General features: G+C 43.1%; 1 protein-coding gene across 2 annotated transcripts; it reads left to right on the forward strand.

Annotated features, from left to right (window-relative positions):
• The first annotated feature begins 777 nt into the window (after positions 1-777).
• LOC115114261 (segment polarity protein dishevelled homolog DVL-3-like) lies at positions 778-20803 on the forward strand. 2 transcript variants are annotated; one of them, XM_029642353.2, is made up of 15 exons: positions 778-1339; positions 12110-12179; positions 13198-13334; positions 13587-13699; positions 13991-14123; positions 14257-14347; positions 14627-14696; positions 14884-15023; positions 15451-15527; positions 15736-15803; positions 15932-16081; positions 16834-16965; positions 17187-17354; positions 17494-17715; positions 19439-20803. In XM_029642353.2, the coding sequence occupies exons 1-15, from the start codon at positions 1179-1181 to the stop codon at positions 19816-19818; spliced, it is 2112 nt and encodes a 703-aa protein (XP_029498213.1). In that variant the 5' UTR covers positions 778-1178; the 3' UTR covers positions 19819-20803. The 2 variants fall into 2 exon arrangements, with proteins under 2 accessions (XP_029498213.1, XP_029498214.1); XM_029642354.2 differs by having other exon boundaries at positions 779-1339; positions 13198-13319.
• The last annotated feature ends 1269 nt before the right edge of the window (positions 20804-22072 follow it).

A 22072-nucleotide genomic window follows, 5' to 3' on the forward strand; every position in this document is an offset into this window, starting at 1 on the left:
TGCTGATATTTCCATACACTTTGGCAGCTAGTACAATGAAACAAATGTTTTTTTGTTCACTATCATGGCAGGAAAATGGAATGTTAGTACAATGAAAAAACTACCATGTTTTTTTTGGTCACTACAATGGCAGGCGAATACCATGGTATTTGCACCAGTAACATGGTATTTTCCTGCCATGGTAGTTGACCCAAAAAACATGGTATTTTTTTTTTCATTTTTCTCCCATGGTACATTTTTGTAAGGGTGACGCTACCCTACAAGAGTGCTGCTGAGGCTACTGTAGACGTTCATAACAGTGTGTTTTAATCAATTATTTGGTGACGTGAATATATTTAGCATAGTTTTATCACTATTTTTATGAAATTCACAGAGGATGGTCCTCCCCTTTCTCCTCTGAGAAGCCTCCACTGGAATGTCAACATAATGTGAAAATTGTGCATTTCTACATTTTGTATAAAAATATAACTAAGATTAACAATAGGGAGCAAGAAAATACCTTCCTTTGGGCTAGAAACTCCTTGCACATTTTGAAAATCACTGTTTTTTAAAAACTTTTTTACTTTTAATCCTACCCTGTGATGTCACAGATAAGCACATTAGGACCTCATGTTTTTAACCACAGATCATAAAAACGCGCTGTTTTCGCATATGTAGACTGGTTTAGTGCTGGAGATTATGAATAGAAGGTTCAAATGTGGCGCAATTTCCCTTTAATTAAACCAAGTCGATTATTTTTCTCCCCTCCTCTCCGATAGAGGGAGAACTTTTGGGTTTGGGTTGGTGTTTGTTTTTGTAGTCTGCATTCTGAACTCGGGAGGAAGGATTCTTCGTGTGTATTCAACAAAATAACTGCAAGCTAGCTCGAAAAACGACTGCGTAAATTCACATTTAGCCAAGATTTGAAAGTAGTTCCATGCATTTGGCTCCTTTTCAAATTGGTAAAAAATAATATCAGGGTACATAGCTAATCAGTCGTCGTCTGGCTGGACCTTTGTGGAGCAAGGTGCTTCTGAATAGCTAGCTAGCTAACAGGATTCAAAAGAACAACTGGAAGCTAGCTTGCTGGCTAGCCAGAAAGCCGGGGGAATCAGCACCACAGGGAGCCGGGGCCCGAGAGGGAGCCATCCAGGCCCGCGGCTTGATGTACCCTGCCTGCCTCGCCCCAGCAGCCCACAATGGGGGAGACCAAAGTCATATATCACCTCGACGACCAGGAAACACCCTACCTGGTCAAATTGGCAGTGCCCGCTGACAGGGTCACACTTGCGGACTTCAAAAATGTTCTGAAGAAACCCAACTACAAGTTCTTCTTCAAATCTATGGATGACGATTTTGGGTGAGCATTATTAGCAAGCAGCGTATTATGGTAGTTAACTACTGTATGTAGCTAGCTATACTTTCAGTCTAAACCACAGATGGAATAATCATCTTTTTCAAAACTGTTACTATAGCCAACTAACCAACGTCTCAATGTTTCTCATCATGAATGATGATCATGGCTTGAGTTTTATTCCTTTGTTTAGCATTATTCGTCTCTCTGTTCTATTTCTTTTTTGCTTGTGACTAACGTAAGTTAGCTGACGTTACAACAGCCAAAGTTAGGCCTGGCAGAATTAACGTGAATACATAATCGTGTAACCGACAATTATGGGTAATAGCCATGACAAAAATAATGTAAACGTTTTAATACATTTATTTTAGTAGGGGGTGGATTTTAACGTAATTTTCAAGCAAATATAATTTACCCAATAGCAGTTACTTATTTTACTATACATAATTTTAGGAGTAGAACTGCAGGCAGTGATAAACTAACGTTAAAGTAATTTCCAAAAGTTCCCAGGGGTCAAAAACATTGTTTTTTCGAGCTGTTGTTAAAGCTGTGTTGTATTTTTAAAAGATGCATTACAACAAGCTCAAAACATTTTGGAATAAAAATGATACATTTAACAATAACCGTGGCTATTTGCATGACAATTAATATTACCCAAAATTCCATAATCGTTACAGCCATACACAGTCAAAATTCCCAATAATCGTGAAACCAGTATGGGACAAAGGAGATGATGAAGATGATGATATCTTCTCTGCCCAGAAAACTACAATTCAAGCTACCATTCACCAGCTCTGCAAGCATTATGTCAAAATACATTCTTTACTCAACAAATACACCAGCAACTATCATCATTTACTGCCTTTAAGGCCTGTATGTACTTTAAAAGTATAAATAAGCACTTACAAGCAACCGAAACATTGAATCGTTTTTTTTGCAAGAAAAGGTGCATGTTTTCAATTTACTGATGTGTGCAATTTAAACACCTGCACATAGTTCTTACATAGTTGGTTAGTAAATAAAACATCACAATGAGTACATTTTACATTTACAGTAATAATTCAATACTAAACTGATTATGGCAGGGTAGCCTAGTGGTTAGAGTGTTGGACTATTAACCGAAAGGTTGCAAGTTCAAATCCCCGAGCTGACAAGGTACAAATCTGTCGTTCTGCCCCTGAACAGGCAGTTAACCCACTGTTCCTAGGCCGTCATTGAAAATAAGAATTTGTTCTTAACTGACTTGCCTGGTTAAATAAAGGTAAAATAAATAAAAATAAAGTAGGCAGATTATGCAATAGTCATCTTACTTTGCTTATTTTAAAACCCATTGCAGTCTAGGGTGGTTCTACTAAGCTATATGGAATTGTTTTAAGGTCATACCAAGTATCATTTAGCTATTTGATTTCAAATTTTAAGACCCCTTGAAGTATAATTTAAAAAAATATACAAATGTATTTGATAACCTTTATTTGACCTTACTGCAATTAGCACAAACAAACGCATTGAATAACAGATTTGCTACATGGAACCGATATCACCCCCCCCCCCTAAAAATCGAAAGGAAGTTTGTTCTGAAGTGTCTGTCCTATATCTATCTGAGAGATAAAATAAAAATCAGGAAACAGTCTCCATATATACTTCCATTCATTTTTTTCAACTAATACCAGGGGACCTTCAGATGAGTCTTGTGAGGCCCATGGGTTTCCTAGAACAAAACTCCACAGAGGGTGTGTTCCATTAGTGTGTAGCCCAAACTTTTCGGACTCTACAGACAGCATTTGGCAGATCGGCTGTACCGACTTCAAACGAGTCCCAAGATGCGTGTGGGGGTCGTAGAGCAAAACGGAAAACACCATGGTGTTCGTGAGAATCACATTTTCCCATAGAGGGGTAGGCCAAACGATGTTGGACGCTACAGATTTAGTTGGAAGACTGATTTTCGGGATTTCTCATGGTCTAACAAACACAGCTCTAACTCTGACCTTTCACCACAGATGCGGAAGTGTGACATCGGCAGATGTGGTGAATTGAGACCCTTTCAAAGCAAAAAAAACGATCTCTAGCTTAAATGGACAGATTTTATTATTATGCTAATTATATTTGCACGGGGGCCCGGACATCAACTCTATGGGGCTAATCAGCGTAAATTCAAAATCTAAGTAAGCATACGTTGATTAAAACACCTGGTTTTCTGAGCAATCTTTCAAATTATGAAGACGTGTAAACGTCTTAATCGGAGTTCCAGCTGTGAATTTGATCTGTGCATGTGCTAGCACCCACCGAGCGAGCCTCCCTCTTTAGCGCGAGTGAAGTAAGTTCGAAACAACGTAATCTGTGTGTCTTAGAAGTAGTTTTCACATGCAAGCTATATGTCTGTACTCTGAATCAAATATGCTTCCCAAAAATAACATGGTTGCTGTGGTAAAACATTTATTATGATTGGCGATTTTTCTTCATTTATCAGAGTGCCATCCGGTAGCCTGATTTCAGATCTGTCCGTGTAAACAGGATTATTATGAAAATTGTTCTTCTTGCAAAGCATGTACATGTTTTAATCAAACTATTATATTAATCTAACTATCCACAATATTAATGTAACCGTACTCTATGGTGCAGAGGGTTACATTTTAAATGTGAATGATTCTCATTGCGATACAGTTCTAGAAAAATACATCTAAATTATTTTGCAAATGCAAAATACACTGTCTTAACCCTATAAAGGTGTGTATCAATTTCATGTTTTTTTATAATTATTTCTCACTGATATGAAAGATAAGGTCCATATGCTTCCAAAACCTTATCGCAAGCGATGCGTGTTAATGTTCAGACTGAGCTTCGGGGCTCTTAAAAGAACTCCCAGTAATAAAGACTCCATCGTCCTGACTCTTATGTGTAATGGAACTGAGTCATGATCAAGGGGTAGACAGAACTATCTCCACAACTTTTCAGATTATTCCACATTTAGCTTTATCAGAGTTATACAGCAAGTAACTGTATGCTTTTCATGATCATCAAACATAAATTGATCATGTCATTTCATATAATTGAGTGTAACATTAGCCCATCCATTTGAAATGTAGCGAGTTAGCTAAGAAAACAATGTGTCATTTAGCTTGCTTCATCAGAGTGGTGCGTGCATATGTATTCACCCCCTTTGCTATGAAGCCCCTAAATAAGATCTGGTGCAACCAATTACTTTCAAAGTCACATAAGTAGATTGCACACAGGTGGACTTCATTTAAGTTTCACATGATCTCAGTATATATACACCTGTTCTGAAAGGCCCCAGAGTCTGCAACACCACCAAACAGGTCAGGCACAAAGTTGTGGAGAAGTAAAGATCAGGTTTGGGTTATAAAATATCAGAAACTTTGAACATCCTATGGAGCACCATTAAATACGTTAATAAAAAATGCAAAGAACATGGCAACACAGCAAACCTTCCAAGAGAGGGCCGCCCACCAAAATTCACGGACCAGGCAAGGAGGGCATTAATCAGAGAGGCAACAAAGAGACCAAAGATAATCCTGCAGGAGCTGCAAAGCTCCACAGCAGAGATTGGAGTATCTGTCCATAGGATCACTTTAAGCCATACACTCCACACTGGTCTTTACGGAAGAGTGGCCAGAAAAAAGCCATTACTTAAAGAAAATAAAAAGCAAACACATTTGGTGTTCACCAAAGGGCATGTGAGAGACTAAAATTAAGCTTTTTGGCCATCAAGGAAAACGTTATTTCTGGCGCAATACCAACACCTCTCATCACCCCGAGAACACCATCCCATGAAGAATAGTGGTGGCAGCATCATGCTGTGGGGATGTTTTTCATTGGCAGGGACTGGGAAACTGGTCAGAATTGAAGGAATGATGGATGGCGCTAAATACAGGGAAATTCTTAAGGACACCTGTTTAAGTCTTCAAGAGATTTGAGACTGGGACAGAGATTCGCCTTCCAGCAGGACAATGACCCTAAGAATACTGCTAAAGCAACACTCGAATGGTTTAAGGGGAAACATTTAAATGTCTTGGAATGGCCTAGTCAAAGCCCAGACCTCAATCCAATTGAGAATCTGTGGTATGATTTAAAGATTGCTGTACACCAGCGGAACCCATCCAACTTGAAGGAGCTTTTGCTTTGAAGAATGGGCAAAAATCCCAGTGGCTAGATGTGCCAAGCTTATAGAGAGACCCCAAGAGACTTGCAGCTGTAATTGCTGCAAAATGTGGCTCTACAAAGTATTGACTTTGGGGGGGTGAATAGTTATGCATGCTCAAGTTTTCTGTTTTTTTGTGTCTTGTTTTTTGTTTCACAGTAAAAAACATCTTCAAAGTGGTAGGAATGTTGTGTAAATCAAATTATACAACCCCCCCCCAAAAAATCAATTTTAATTCCAGGTTGTAAGGCAACAAAATAGGAAAAATGCCAAGCCACTGTAAATACTGAGTGTACAAAATATTAGGAACACTCTGCTAATAGACTTGGGTGGTATACCGTATATACCCTATACCGGGGTATTTGTAAATAGCCACTGGATGTTTGTTTTTTCAATATCGTTAACAATTTCTTACGTTTTTTAATAAATTAATATTTGTTGATACTTTTTAAGTAAATTCCTGCAGTCAACTTGTGTAATACGTTAGGAGATAAAAGCAGATTGCGTTGTTCATTTCACCTGTCACATTAATTACATAATAAAGATTACCTTAGTTCCCCAGAACAGTTGAGCCAGTCAAGTGTTCGTTTGTAAATAGCACAACGTGAGAAAGCGGGAGCTGTCTATTGACAAGGGTCGTGTTTTATATTGAAAGTCACGCTTTTTTTTTTGTTGCTTCAAATACAAATCAGCGTTTTAAGCCTTTTAATTGAGACGTTGATTGTGTATGTGTGTCATTCAGAGTGAGGGTGAATGGGCAAGACAAAAGATTTAAGTGCCTTTTGAATGGGGTATGGTAGTAGGTGCCAGCACCGGTTTGTCTAAAGAACTGCAACGCTGCTGGGTTTTTCATGCTCAACGGATTCCTGTGTGTATCAAGAATGGTCCGTCACACAAAGGATAACCAGCCAACTTGACACAGCTGTGGGAAGCATTGGAGTCAGCATGTGCCAGCATCCCTGTGGAACTCTTACGACACTTTGTAGAGTCCATGCCCTGACGAATTGAGGCTGTTCTGGGGGCAGAATGGGGGGTGGGGACAATGGCTCTGTTTCCAACTGACATTTTAGAGGCCAACCTCTTGGCCGCAGTGGCAAAATGTTGCTGTTTTACTCCCTAGAGGCGATTGACACACCGGTGCATCAATCTAACTAACATAATATAAAATGCTTATCAAAAATCCAGTGATTTAAGCTAGAGGTACCGTATCTGTTTTTTGATATATTGCATATTTTTGATACTGAATGTTATCAGATCTTCAACCCAAAAAATGTATATAAAGGGAACATGAGTTTACTAATAACAAAAAAGTACATATTTTATTTATTGTCAAGCATGAACTGCTCATTTCAAGTCCTGCCACATCTCAATTGGGATTAGATCTGGACTTTGACAAGGCCATTCCAAAATGTCAAGTTTGTTCCTTTTTAACCATTTTCATGTAGACTTGATTGTGTGTTCTGGATCATTGTCTTGCTGCATGACCCGGCTGCGTTTCAGCTCACGGATGGATGCCATGACATTCTCCTGTATAATTCTCTGATGGAGAGCATAATTATTGGTTCCTTCTCTTAAGGCAAATCGTCAGCAAAGCATCCCCAAACCATCACACTACCACCACCATGCTTGACCGTTGGTATGAGTTTTTTATTGTGGAATGCAGTGTTTGGTTTGACGGATGGTTGGTGTGATTAGTTGTTTGAAGGGGTTGAGGTCATGGCTCTGTGCAGGCCAGTCAAGTTCTTCCACACCGATCTCGACAAACCAGTTCTGTATGGACCTCGCTTTGTGCACAGGGGCATTGTCATGCTGAAACAGGGAAGGGCTTTCCCCAAACTGTTGACACAAAGTTGGAAGCACATAATCGTCTGGAAAGTCATTGTATGCTGTAGCGTGGAGATTTCCCTTCACTTGAACTAAGGGGCCTAACCTAAACCATGAAAAAACAGCCCCAGACTATTATTCCTCCTCCACCAAACTTTACAGTTGGCACTATGCATTCGGGCAGGTAACGTTCTCCTGGCATCTGCATAATCCAGATTCGGCCGTTGTACTGCCAGATGGTGAAGTGTGATTCATCACTCCAGAGAACAAGTTTCCACTGCTCCAGTGTCCAGTGGCGGCGAGCTTTACGCCCCTCCAGCCGAAGCTAGGCATTGTGCATGGTGATCTTAGGTTTGTATACGGCTGCTTGGTCTTGGCAACCCATTTCATGAAGATCCCGACGAACAGTTATTGTGCTGACGTTGCTTCCAGGCAGTTTGACATACTTTTATATCTGTTTTTTTAAATCATATTTTTTTGGGAGTGGTTGCAACGATTTAGAAGCAGTGTGAATATAGGGGAAACACTTTAGAAATATTTGTGAAAGGTAGAAAAGTATATTTTCAACCACAACTCCTGCAGCCTTGTTAGCATGCTCAAGCATACCTGCCCGAGTTGACTCACAGGACGGTGTATTATATTAGATTATGCTGTGGCTTTTTTTTTTTTTAAGTTTATTTTTATAAATGTGTAGCCCGGCAAGCTGTTTCGAAAGTGAGACATGCAGTATGCAGCTGGTGGGAGTTGTAGTTCTAATGAAACAGTTTTCAGCTTCTTGCTTCTTCATAGCTGTCCAAATACGCTGAAAACCGGCATATGGTATCGACATTTTGTCCAAGTTTAAACTTGTTTGACACATGCATTAAGGGAGAAAGGACCAAAATAACTGTCTCCTCTTTCTTTCTGTTGTTGTCAAAATGGAATGCAGACTGGTTGGACCCAATGGTTGGTCACTTACTCTGGAATGCCATGTTTTTCACTGGCTGGTTTACAAGCCAGCCCTTATGCATGAAACATGTCTGAAATGGGAAAGGAACCTCTAGTCTCAAAATGAGTCCATCTCCCATCCTATCACAGGAAATGTTTTCACTTAGATTGTTGAGTGAACTATCACTTTAGCATCAGGAATGTGCTTTGGATAAAGTGTTTGGGTGTTTTAAAATACGGAAGACTATGTATCAGAGCCATGTCAGAAATAGTTTCTCAGTGTTGACCATTTTAGTGAAGTGAAACACTTCTTTGGTCTGTTTTGGAGAATGGCTTAAGGCTTCCACATGCTTCCTAGCTGAAACATTTAGTGATATTTTTGTTTGTTTTTGGTGTTCGGCAAGGTTGTTTTGTTTTGTGCGCACATTTTTTATCATGGCAAGCCCGATGTCGGTCGAAGTTGTAGCTCCGGTGATTGGTCAACAGTAGGGATTATTCAATTAAGGGTTTGTTGTCATTCAACGAGAGAAATCGCATATGCACATATTTTTTTTGACTTGAGAAATACTGCTCCACACATCTTTGTTAGATGTAAAATTGCGCGACTAAGATTTCTTCAGTCATCTTCAATTAATTCTGACTCTTGGGGAAGTGTTTCAAAATTGGCAAACGGTACTATTGCCATTTTTTTTGTTTTTCAGGCGAAGCTCTTTTTAAGGGAATATGCGAGCACACTCATTTGTTTTGCCTGTCTGAGTATGGTTAGGCGCCAGCCTAGCTGAAGCTTGCTGACGCCTTTATGCCTAGCTGTCTAGCAAGACAGTGGAGAAATACAAAGTATTTTGCCAGATTGAGCTCCTGGTAGAATTCCAACTCCTCTGAGGGTCAAGATTGAGAGGTTCATATACAGTACCGGTGAAAAGTTTGGATACACCTACTCATTCCAGGGTTTTACTTTTATTTGTACTATTTTCTACATTTTAGTGAAGACATCAACTATGAAATGACACATGGAATCATGTAGTAACAAAAAGTGTTAAACAAATCTAAATATATTTTTGATTCTTGAAAGTAGCCACCCTTTCCCTTGATGACAGCTTTGCACACTCTTGGCATTCTCTCAACCAGCTTCATGAGGAATGCTTTTCCAACAGTCTTGGAGGAGTTCCCACATATGCTGAGCACTTGTGGACTGCTTTTCCTTCACTCTGCGGTCCCAAAAAAAGTAATCCCAAACCATCTCAATTGGGTTGAGGTTGGGTGATTGTGGAGGTCATCTGATGCAGCACGCCATCACTCTCCTTCTTGGTCAAATATGTTTGTTTTGGGTAATTGTCTTGTTGAAAAACAAATGACAGTCCCACTAGGCACAAACCAGATGGGATGGTCTATCACTGCAGAATGCTGTGGTAGCCATGCTGGTTAAGTGTGCCTTGAATTCTAAATAAATCACATGCAAAGCACCATCACACCACCTCCATGCTTCATGTTGGGAACCACACATGCAGATATCATCCGTTCACCTATTCTGCGTCTCACAAAGACACTATCATTGGAACCAAAAATCGCAAATTTGGACTCATCAGACCGAAGGACAGATTTCTACCGGTCTAATGTCCATTGCTTGTGTTTCTTGGCAAGTGTCGTCTTATTGGTGTCCTTTTAGTAGTGGTTTCTCTTTAGCAATTCGACCATTAAGGCCTGATTCACGCAGTCTCCTCTGAACGGTTGATGTTGAGATGTCTGTTACTTGAACTCTGAGGCATTTATTTAGCCTGCAATCTGAGGTGCAGTTAACTCTAATGTAACTCTGGGTCTTTTCCAGTGGCGGTCCTCATGAGCCAGTTTCATCATAGCGCTTGATGGTTTTTGCATCTGGCAGTTGAATAAACTTTCAAAGTTCTTGAAATGTTCCATATTGACTGATCTTCATGTCTTAAAGTAATGATGGACAGTCAAACAGGGCTCTTCTGTATAACCCCCCACCTAGTCACAACGTTGGCTCAAACACATGATGTAGGAAAGAAATTCCACAAATTAACATTTAAGGCACACCTGTTAATTGAAATGCATTCCAGGTGACTACCTCATGAAGCTGGTTGAGAGAATGCCAAGATTGTGCGAAGCTGTCATCAAGGGTAGCTACTTTGAAGATTCTCAAATATAAAATATATTTTGGTTTGTTTAACACTGTTTTTGGGGGTTACTACATGATTCCATTGTGTGTTATTTCATAGTTTTGATGGCTTCACTATTCTACAGTAGAGTAAAAAATAAAAAGTAGGTGTGTCCAAACCTTTGACTGGTACTGTATTTGATTTCAAACCGGTCTGCAAATTGCACTGAAGAACTATTGACATCGTGTTAGATTGGAATTTGAGACTGCAGGTTTGTTTGTTTGTTTTGTGTTGAACAAAAATGTATATGCAACAATTTCAAATAATTTACTCAATGTCAGTTCCAATAAGGTAATTGGTCAATTGAAATAAATAAATTAGGCCCAAATCTATGGATTTCATTTGACTGGGAATACAGATATGTATCTTTTGGTCACATATGCCTTTTTTAAAAACATTTTTTAAAGGTAGGGGCGTGGATCAGAACCAGAAAGCCAGTCAGTACCTGTGACCACCATTTTTCTCATGCAGCATGACATATCTCCTTAGCATAGAGTTGATCATGGAATGTAGTCCCACTCCTCTTCAATGGCTGTGCGAACTTGCTTGATATTGGTGGAAACTGTAACACGCTGTCGTACACGTCGATCCATAGGATACCAAATATGCCCAATGGGTGACATGTCTGGTAAGTATGAAGGCCATGGAAGAACTGGGACATTTTCAGCTTCTGGGAATTGTGTACAGAACCTTGTGACATGTGGTCTTGCATTATGCTGAAACATGAGGTGATGGTGGTGGATGAATGGCACGACGATGGTCCTCAGGATCTCGTCACTGTATCTCTGTGCTTTCATATTGCCATCAATAAAATGCAATTGTGTTCGTAGCTTATGGCTGCCCATAACACAACCCCACCACCACCATGGGGCACTCTGTTCACAACTTTGACATCAGCAAGCCGCTCGCCTACACAACGCCGTACGCTGTCTGCCAATTGCCCAGTACAATTGAATCCCAAATGAATCCGTGAAGTGCACTTCTCCAGAGTGTCATTGGCCATCGAATGTGAACATTTGCCCACTGAAGTCAGGTAAATTCTTTGGATGTGCAAACCCATAGTATCATCAGCTGTCTGGGTGGCTGATCTCAGACCATCCCGCAGGTGAAGAAACCGGATGTGGAGGTCCTGGGCTGGTGTGGTTACACGTGGTCTGCAGTCGTGAGGCCGGTTGGACGTACTTCAAAAGACTTTGGCGGCGGCTTATGGTAGAGAAGTGAACATTCAATTTTCTGGCAACTGCTCTGGTCGACATTCCTGCGGTTTGCATGCTCCATCAAAACTTGAGACATCTGTGGCATTGCACGTTTTTAGTTGCTTTTTATTGTCCCCAGCACAAGGTCCACCTGTGTAATGATCCTGCTGTTTAATCAGCTTCTTGATAGGTGACAGGTGTGGCATGTCTTCACAATGGAGGGATGTAAACCAATTTGTGCACAGTTTGTGCGTATGGAACATTTCTGGGATCTTTTATTTCAGCTCATGAAACATGGGACCAACACTTCACGTTGCGTTTTATATTTTTTGTTCAATGTGGTAACTTAACTAGCTAGCACAGTAATGTAACAAAGCAGGGATTTTAGACTGTTTTCCTATTGTTGGGACCGGGAGTATTTCTAAGTGTTTTTGCATTCCTTACCAGCATTTGTGTACACATGGTGAGTCAATGTTGTTCTCTCTTTCCCTTGCAGGGTAGTGAAAGAAGAGATATCTGATGACAATGCCAAACTACCTTGTTTTAATGGCCGTGTGGTATCTTGGGTAAGCGCGCGCGCACACACACTTCATCTTTGTCTTAAGTGTTTGTCAATGACAACCATCTGTTGGGGATCCTTTGACCCCAAACAGCATTCCGTCCCTAGAGAGAAGCCCCGCCCATCTGTCTGATAATATCATTACTACATAATGATGTTAGGAATAACAGTGACACAACACACACACACTTTCTCTCACGCATTCTGTATCTCGTCAATCTTTCTAACTCCCTTCCAAATACACATAGTTATTTATGTCTTTGTAAAACTCCTACATTTCTCATCTCACACACGGACCAATGATTCCAATCTCTCCATGACTGAGCCATCTGGTTCTTTGCTCTGCCTCCTCTTTATACTCGGTTTCTCCGTTTTGAGATCTGATTAAGAGAAACTGAAATCACAGGATCGTAGACATCACTCCAAAATAAAGGGCTTCACTGCGCCTAATGAGGAGATTGAATCACAAGTCACAGAGCGGCGAAATGAAGGAGGGGTTTGTTTAAGAAGGAAATGGTTTGTGTGGGGGGAGGAGGCCAACCTTGTTACTATAACTATGGAAATCTCTGGGCCCTAGTTATTGGCTTTATTCCGTACAGTGCGTGGTCAGGAAAGGACAGTCGTCTCTGTTCATTTTTCTGTACGTTTATCTCAGTTTTAATGCCACGTGCACAAGTGCAGTGAAATGCCTTTCTGGCAAGCTCTATATCCAACAGTTCAGTAATCGACATCAATGTAGTGCTGAAAAGAACATGAGGTAAAACAAAAATCTGTCTGGATGTGTGATAGGCAGAGACGGAGGCAAGGCCAATCTGATCAAGCTAGTGAAGTTCTAGTGAAATGTTTGGTATCCAATGCGTCTCTGTCTGTCACCTAGGTTACAGACCTGGCTTGCTGTAAAATGTATTTTGAAAAAAATAAGAAAAGCTGCATAGTGCATGTGAATCAAATTTGAATGATTCTTAGATTGAGGATGTGTGATTCTTAGGGTCTCAAAGTTGGTCTGTCTACCTCTGTGTCCTCAGCTGGTGTCGGGGGACGGTGCTCACTCAGATGGTGGCTCTGTGGTCGAGAGTTTGTCCGAGTTGCCGCCACCCCCCCTGGAGAGGACTGGGGGCATCGGGGAGTCCAGACCCCCCTCTTATCAGTCAGTTCTCTCTAGGTTGTGTGTGTTTAGCTGTGCGCACACATTTTGAATTTGTTTGCAGTTCTGTTTGGCTGTGTGTGAGAGATGTTGTGCGTGTGAGTAAGTGGGTTTGTCTCCGAGTGTCTTTATAGGCTTAGTCTTGATGAATAATCTCCATTGTGCTTCTAATATCTGCTGAATAACCATGACAACACTGAGCACAACAACATTTTCTCAATGTGGAAATAATGATCTCTGTGACCTCCCCCTCTCCATTTCTCACTGCAGCGGGAAGGCCACAGGTGGACGAGACTCGTTGGACAACGAGACGGAGACGGGCTCGATGGTGTCCCAGAGAAGAGCGAGGGAGCGACCGCGCCGGAAACACACTCGCGAGCATGGTCAGAGAGCAGTCGGCGCCCTCCAGTTCCTCTCACTCAGAATTTCTCAACTATACTGTCCAGTTCCCCGCCTGACACGGGATCTAGCCTAGTTGTTGGATAGGTGTATGAGCTGTACAGCCATATTCCACCCAGACTAACAAGGGGCAATGTGGAGCTATTACCATTGCTTTATACCTATCCAAACTACATGAAGTTCCCAGAGGCTAATTAGGAACTGGGCATATAGCGCTGTGACTGTGAGCCCCTCCCCTGTGTAACTCTTGTCACCTCCTCTCTCACCCCCTGCAGGTGGGAGGAATGGCTACTCGCGGGTGGGCCGAGGGGCGGAGCTGGGCCAATACGACAGCTGCTCGTCCTTCATGAGCAGCGAGCTGGAGTCCACCAGCTGCTTCGACTCTGAGGATGACGACGCCACCAGCCGGTGAGAACTTCCTAGATAACCATTACACAACGTTCCGCCAACCTTCACTTTCTTGCCCCCTGTATATTTGACTTAATACCTTTAGTTCTCGCAGGTTCTCCTTACCGTAACCCTATTGAACTTTGTCCCCCAGGTTCAGCAGCTCCACGGAACAGAGCTCCTCTCGCCTGATGAGGCGACACCGCCGGCGCCGCCGGAAACCCAAGACATCCAACATGGAAAGGGTGAGATGGGCAGACACGCGCCAGGGTTTCCGTGGCCAAATAAAATGAAACGCCAATAGATATAATTGTTGCCTGCCAAATTGACCGGGAGAACAAAACAACTTTAGGCAGGCTATCAGTGCGTCCCTTGCTCCGTGTCCACTATGAAGTTAGCGTAATGACTGGAAGTCTATGGCTATCTATTTCTCAAATGGCCTGTAAATTAAGGTCTCCCCGGTCACGTTGTCCGGTGCCACACACACTTTCTTACCTCTCTCGCCCCCCTTTCCCTCTTTCTAGTCGTCATCATTCAGCAGCGTCACAGACTCCACCATGTCACTGAACATCATCACTGTCACTCTGAACATGGGTAAGTATTTCTCTGTGGCTGTCTTTCTCGCTCCCTCTATTCTGCGGTCTCTGTTTCCTGATAACTTGCAATAAAGCTTTACATAGACCTCCTGACCACTCATTCTTTTTCATTGTCTTTCGCTCTCGCTCTGCCCCTCTCTCTCTCTTCCTCTTCCTGTATCTCTCTCTCTCTCCCCCCTCTGTAGAGAAGTATAACTTCCTGGGCATCAGCATCGTGGGGCAGAGCAACGAGAGGGGCGACGGGGGCATCTACATCGGCTCCATCATGAAGGGAGGGGCGGTGGCCGCAGACGGCCGCATTGAGCCTGGAGACATGCTACTGCAGGTGCGTGCTCGTATGTTTGAGGGTTTGGGACTCTTTGTCACAGCCTTGAAACCAGAGTGAATTAAGTGGCCCCATTGGACATAACAGCAGGGTTGTGTTCACAAAGTACCAACTGGAAGAAAATTGACTGAAGCGAAGGAATCTACCTAAATATGTCCAATAAGAAAATGCTTGTTTTTGTTTCCAGTTTCAAAGCATTTTGCTATGGTGAACCCTAGTGAATACGACCCACTTTAGCCCGGCTAAACTCGACCCCACAATTTACGATGGAGTTGAGCGGGCAACTACTGTGGGCGGACTGGAGCGCTGACGTCACATAAAATTACATTATTATCAAAAACGACTGATTTCAGCACCCAGAACAGCCCACAATTACCCAGAACAATGCCATAGATTGACTGAGCGACTCTCTCCGCCCTCCTAACAGGTGAACGACATCAACTTTGAGAACATGAACAACGACGACGCGGTTCGAGTGCTGAGAGACATCGTACACAAGCCAGGGTGAGTCACACACCAACAAACACACTCAAGTTGCCACAAGTCTTAGGACTTATTATACCTGTATTTTTAGCTTTCACTATCTTTTGGTGTTGTATTTCATCTGTAAAAAGACAGGTGCAAGTTTTGCCACTTTGCCTAAGCTGTATAAACATGGCATTGTGAGCATTGCCAGCTCTGTGTTAACTGTGTGTGTAAACTCTGTTTACAGCCCCATCACTCTGACTGTGGCTAAGTGCTGGGACCCTAACCCTCGGAGCTGCTTTGCTCTGCCAAGAAGTGAGTATTCACCTGCCGTGCTTCCTCACAACACACCCACAAATGTAAGACTTTATTTTATTTTTATGTGTGTGTTTCGTGAAGTCGATGTACTACGTCGAACCCCCCGTTTTTTTCTCCCCCTACAGGTGAGCCGATCCGGCCCATTGACCCTGCTGCCTGGGTGTCCCACACTGCGGCGATGACGGGGGTGTACCCTGCTTATGGCATGAGCCCATCGATGAGCACGGTCACCTCCACCAGCTCCTCCATCGGCAGCTCTGTCCCCGAGACCGAACGTGAGTCCCACACCTGGGTCCTGTCAAAACTGACCCAGTTAAACTGTATTTAAAACACTCAATCTTGCTTTATTGTGCCATGAAATCTACAGTTGAGGACAGGCTAGTATGCGACGGAGCACATGATATAATGTCTGTCACAAGTTCAGCTAATATTTGAAAGTCCCACAAAACTGCCATAAACTGGAAGACCTCCATCCTATCAAAACTGCCATACACTGGAAGACCTCCATCCTATCAAAACTGCCATACACTGGAAGACCTCCATCCTATCAAAACTGTCATACACTGGAAGACCTCCATCCTATCAAAACTGCCATACACTGGAAGACCTCCATCCTATCAAAACTGCCATACACTGGAAGACCTCCATCCTATCAAAACTGCCATACACTGGAAGACCTCCATCCTATCAAAACTGCCATACACTGGAAGACCTCCATCCTATCAAAACTGTCATACACTGGAAGACCTCCATCCTATCAAAACTGCCATACACTGGAAGACCTCCATCCTATCAAAACTGCCATACACTGGAAGACCTCCATCCTATCAAAACTGCCATACACTGGAAGACCTCCATCCTATCAAAACTGCCATACACTGGAAGACCTCCATCCTATCAAAACTGCCATACACTGGAAGACCTCCATCCTATCAAAACTGCCGCACTGTCCCATTGTAAACCTGTAAACCACGATACCTACCTTCGCTAAGCCCAGTAACCCACCTCCCAATTTTGCTCCTCGCAGGCTTCGACGATTTCCACCTGTCCATCCACAGTGACATGTCAACTGTCGCCAAGGCCATGGCTTCCCCGGAGTCGGGCCTGGAGGTGCGAGACAGGATGTGGCTGAAGATCACCATCGCCAACGCCTTCATAGGTATGCTCACTCTCCTTTTCCTCTCGGTCTCGCTATACCTCTCTCTCACGTCCGTCTTCCTGTCCTCTGGTTTTTCACTTTCTCCTTTTTGTCTAGTTGTCTTTCTATAATGCCCCCATTTTATGCCTGTCTTTGTCTCTTCTACCTAGTTTGTGGGTTAATTGCCATGGAATGTGTATTTTGTGTCTAGACTCATATGTTTTGTGTTTCTGTATCCAAAGGCTCAGATGTGGTGGACTGGCTCTTTCATCACATGGAGGGATTCTCGGACCGACGGGAGGCAAGGAAGTACGCCAGTAACCTGCTCAAGGCCGGCTACATCCGCCACACCGTCAACAAGATCACCTTCTCTGAGCAATGCTACTACACCTTCGGAGACCTCTGTGGCAGTGAGCGTTTTCACTAGATCCTCATTGTATTTCATGGTTTGAAAACAAAAGCCCAGTCCCTAGCCCTTCTGTGTTTGCAGACAAAACGGCAACATTGATATTCATGATAACTCTCTCTCTCTCTCTCTCTCTCTCTCAGACATGACCCACCTCTCTCTGCACGACCATGATGGCTCCAGCGGCGGGGCGTCGGACCAGGACACCCTGCCCCCTCTGCCCCACCCTGGTGCTGCCCCCTGGCCCATGTCCCTGCCCTACCAGTTTTCCCTCGCCCAGCCCTACAACCCCCAGCCCCAACACGACCTGCCCCAGGGCTTCCCAGGAGTAGGGGCGGGCAGTGCTGGCAGCCAACACAGCGAAGGTGAGGAGAGCTGGGACTCACCAGCGGTATTCAATCATACCCAGACACTAAGAGAGGGGGAACTAGTTTGAATTAACCAACACTACAGCCACTTTGTAAAAATAAAGTATAAAATTATAATTTTTTTAACGAAAAAATCTATCATAATACTATCGTAACAATATTTTCTAACTTGTTGGCCAGTAAATATCAATGAATCTGTTGGCCCAGGCATAAATCATAAATCTCTCCAATGAGCCTACCCCAAAACGGAGTCACTGCTTCTTACATCACTGCACTAGCATGCCTGACAGAGCTCACAGTGTAAAATGATGATATAGAAAAAGTTGAAAAGATTAATGACAGGAGAATTGCAGTAATAGATTATGTAATTTTAATGTTTGTCTTCACTCAACATGTACAGTAATGCACACAGCAAAGCCAGAACATACACCCAGTCATTCATAAAACACTTGCAGTTATGTATGAAGGATAAATACTTTAGTGTATATATATATATATACACTATATATATATATATATAGTGTATGTGGACACCCCTTCAAATTAGTGTATTTGGCTATTTCTGCCAACACCCGTTGCTGACGGGTGTATAAAATCGAGCACACAGCCATGCAATCTCCGTAGACAAACATTGGCAGTAGAATGCCCTTACTGAAGAGCTCTGACTTTCAATGTGGCACCGTCATAGTATGCTACCTTTCCAAAAGTCAGTTCTTCAAATTTCTGCCCTGCTAGAGCAGTCAACTGTAAGTGCTGTTATAGTGAAGTGAAAACGTCTAGGCATAACAATGGCTCAGGCGCGAAGTGGTAGGCCACACAAGCTCACAGAACGGGACTGCCGAGTGCTGAAGGGCGTAGCTCGTATAAATCATCTGTCCTCAGTTGCAACACTCACTACAGCATTCCAAACTGCCTCTGGAAGCCACGTCAGCACAATACATTTTGTCAGGAGCTTCATGAAATGTGTTTCCATGGCCGAGCAGCCTCACACAAGCCTAAGATTACCATGTGCCATGCCAAGCTTCGGCTGGAGTGGTGTAAAGCTCGCCGCCATTGGAGCAGTGGAAACGCGTTCTCTGGAGTGATGAATCACGCTTCACCATTTGGCAGTCCGACAGACGAATCTGGGTGTGGCGGATGCCAAGAGAACACTACCTGCCCCAATGCATAGTCCCAACTGTAAAGTTTAGTGGAGGAGGAATAATGGTCTGGGGCTGTTTTTTCATGGTTGGGGCTAGGCCTCTTAGTTCCAGTGAAGGGAAATCTAATGATACATTCTAGACGATTCTGTGCTTCCAACTTTGTGGCAACAGTTTGGGGAAAGCATTTCCTGTTTCAGCATGACAATGCCCCTGTGCACAAGTGAGGTCCATACAGAAATGGTTTATTGAGATCGGTGTGGAAGAACTTGCACAGAGCCCTGACCTCGACCCAATCGAACTCCTTTGGGATTAATTGGAACGCCGACTGCAAGCTAGGCCTAATCGCCCAACAACATCACCCAACATCTCCTCACTAATGCTCTTGTGGCTGAATGAAAGCAAGTCTTGCAGAAATGTTCCACCATCTAGTGGAAAGCCTTACCAGAAGAGTAAAGGCTGTTATAGCATAATGCCCTTGATTTTGGAATGAGATGTCCGACAAGCAGGTGTCCACATACTTTTGGTTATGCAGTGTAGTTGGATACTAACACACTTTCTTTGTTTTGCTCCCGTCTCCAGGAGCAGCGGCTCCAACTGCAGTAAGACCGAGGGCCGAGGCGGTGCCGGGGGCTCCAACAAGTCGGGTGGAAGTGGCAGCGAATCAGAGATCAGGAGCCATCGGGTCCCCAGCGAGCGCTCTGCGGCCCCTAGCGAGCGCAGCATCCGCAGTTCCTACAGTCATCGAAGCGCACACTCGTCCCACTCACTGGCCTACAGCCCTGGCTTGGTCTACGGCCCCCCAGGCCTGCCTCCTAACCCCCCCCACCTGGCCACAGCTGCTCCAGGAGCCCCACCAGGCCGACAGCTGGCCAACGCTCCCCCAGAGCTCACCGGCTCCCGCCAGTCCCTGCGCATGGCCGTAGGCAACCGCGGCGAGTTCTTTGTCGACGTCATGTGACGCAGGTTATGTCATAGGCGCACCACATAATGGTGGTTAGGGATTTTTTTGTTTAGTGCTGAGGGGGACAGACAGGAGGAGGAAGTCTCTAGAAAATCACAGTTGGGGTCAATGTCATTTCCTTTTGAATTGCCAGAATTGAAATGGAATTGAGCCCAACCCTGCTGGAAATGCCCTCTTGCTCTTGTGCTCCTGAGGGTGTATCTGATTCGCTATACTTTCTTCAGTGAAGAACCCCCACCCTCGCAGATGGAATCAAAGCGCCTTTTCTCAGTTTCCTCCCTGTGAGACGAGTTGTGCTTGGGTCGTGACAGGGAGGGAGGCCTGGGGAACAGCTGGGGATGACTTGGCGCTTTTCTACGTGGATGTTTTTCATTTGTTCTTTTCTCTAGCTCCACGTCCTGTCCTCCCCAACCTTAGTCCGCCAGAGACAAAGTAAAAAAATTAATTAAAAAAAACTCCTCTCCATACATCCTTTCACCTAAAATTTTAAAATGAACACTAACCTTTGAACCTTACGTGTACTTTTGTTTGTTTGTATGACTATGAAAAAGAATGAAAAGTTAAATAATGTAGTGCAAAAGAATTGAGGCCCTTTCTGTTCTTATGTTTTTATCATAGCTGGTCGCCGATACATGTAGTTTCTTTTTCAACACTTAACATGTGCTTCCAGCTTAGACTGATTTTAAAAGTACATTTTCGTCTTAAGTTTTCTTACCAACTCTTTCACACAACTCCAGTGTTTCCCAAACTCGGTCCTGGGGGCCCTAAAGGGTGCACAATTAGCTTTTTGCCCTAGCAGTACACAGCTGATTCAAATAATCAATGTATCATCGAGCTTTGATCATTTGAATCAGCGGTGTAGTGCTACGGCAAAAACAAAAACACTGCACCACTTGGGGGTCCCCAGGATTGAGTTTGGGAAACACTGCACTACTCTTGAGAAAATGTATTTTTATTTATAAATATAGTTTTATGACTTTAAGTTGGTTGTTGTGTTTTTGTGTGTGTGTGTGCGCGCAAGAAACCTGGAGTTTTCCAGGTGGGCGTAGGGACATTATTTGCACAAGCAAGGAATTTCAGTCTGAGAAGGAATGTGAAGGCAATATAGCTTGCAGATGTGTGCGTAGGCTTGACCTGACCATGTCTATTATTTTTTGTATGTTCAAGCTTCCTTTGAACTGGGTGACCTGCTGCATCATCAAAAAGTTCCCAAATGTAGAGCTCTAGATTTGAGGACACTTTTTTTTATGAGGGGAATATGATATGGGAGCATAACTTGAAGTATTTTGAGATTAATTTGGTAGGTGTGCATCATACATGAATCTGATGTGGAATTCCTACATTATGTAGGGATACAATTGAATGTGCAGGAAATGAAATATTTGTTGATATCCTGCTGCAGTAGGCAAAAATAAATGACCAATGTGCTTATCTTCAGGGTGCGGTTAGCCCATTCCCAGTTCAGTTTAAACCCACCCACCATATCTTTATTTTATTAACAGAGGAATGCGTACATACAAACTTTTTACATTGCCAGGAATCCTACATAAACTAGCCTTTTTCCTTGTTTCGACCATGACTTTTGTCAGTCGTGACAGTGGTCTAGGAACATATAAAGAAGGAGTTGTCCATAATAATAAATAAACTCCTCCCGAAGTGCGAGGCATTTCATTGTCTGCTTTCTCTGACCTGATGGGAGATCAAAGCAGTGGTGGAGACTGAGTGGGGGGTCTGGGTTGGAGATTGTTGCGTTTTTATCGCTGTGTAGAACGTTCGTACAGTAGATGAGGGGGATCCAATCGAAGTATACTCTTAAATTGTACACTGAACAAAAACAAACGTAACATGCAACAATTTCACATATTTTACTTAGATTGTATAATGAAAATCAGTCAATTGAATTAAATTCATTAGGCCCTAATCTATGGATTTCACATGACTGGGAATATTTGTTGGTCACAGATACTTTAGGGAAAATATAAAGAAAAAAGTAGGGGCGTGTATAAGAACTAGTCAGTGTCTGGTGTGACCTCAATTTGCCTCATGCAGCACGACACATCACCTTCACATAGTTGATAAAAAGTGTTGATCGTGGCCTGTGTAAATGTTGTCCCACTGTGCAAAGTTGCTGGATATTGGTGGTAACTGGAACACGCTGTCTCAGAGTATTCCAAACATGCTCAATGGGTGACATGTCTGGTGAGTATGCAGGCCATGGAAGAACTGGGACTGCTTCCAGGAATTGTGTACA

Source organism: Oncorhynchus nerka, linkage group LG9b (assembly GCF_034236695.1).
Source record: "Oncorhynchus nerka isolate Pitt River linkage group LG9b, Oner_Uvic_2.0, whole genome shotgun sequence".
Classification (NCBI taxonomy): domain Eukaryota; kingdom Metazoa; phylum Chordata; class Actinopteri; order Salmoniformes; family Salmonidae; genus Oncorhynchus; species Oncorhynchus nerka.

Coding starts and splice junctions, on each gene's coding strand:
- LOC115114261 (XM_029642353.2), top strand. CDS start 1,179: ATGGGGGAGACCAAAGTCATATATCACCTCGACGACCAGGAAACACCC. Junction 16,082..16,833: donor CTCTGTCCCCGAGACCGAAC/GTGAGTCCCACA, acceptor TGCTCCTCGCAG/GCTTCGACGATTTCCACCTG. Junction 16,966..17,186: donor CATCGCCAACGCCTTCATAG/GTATGCTCACTC, acceptor CTGTATCCAAAG/GCTCAGATGTGGTGGACTGG.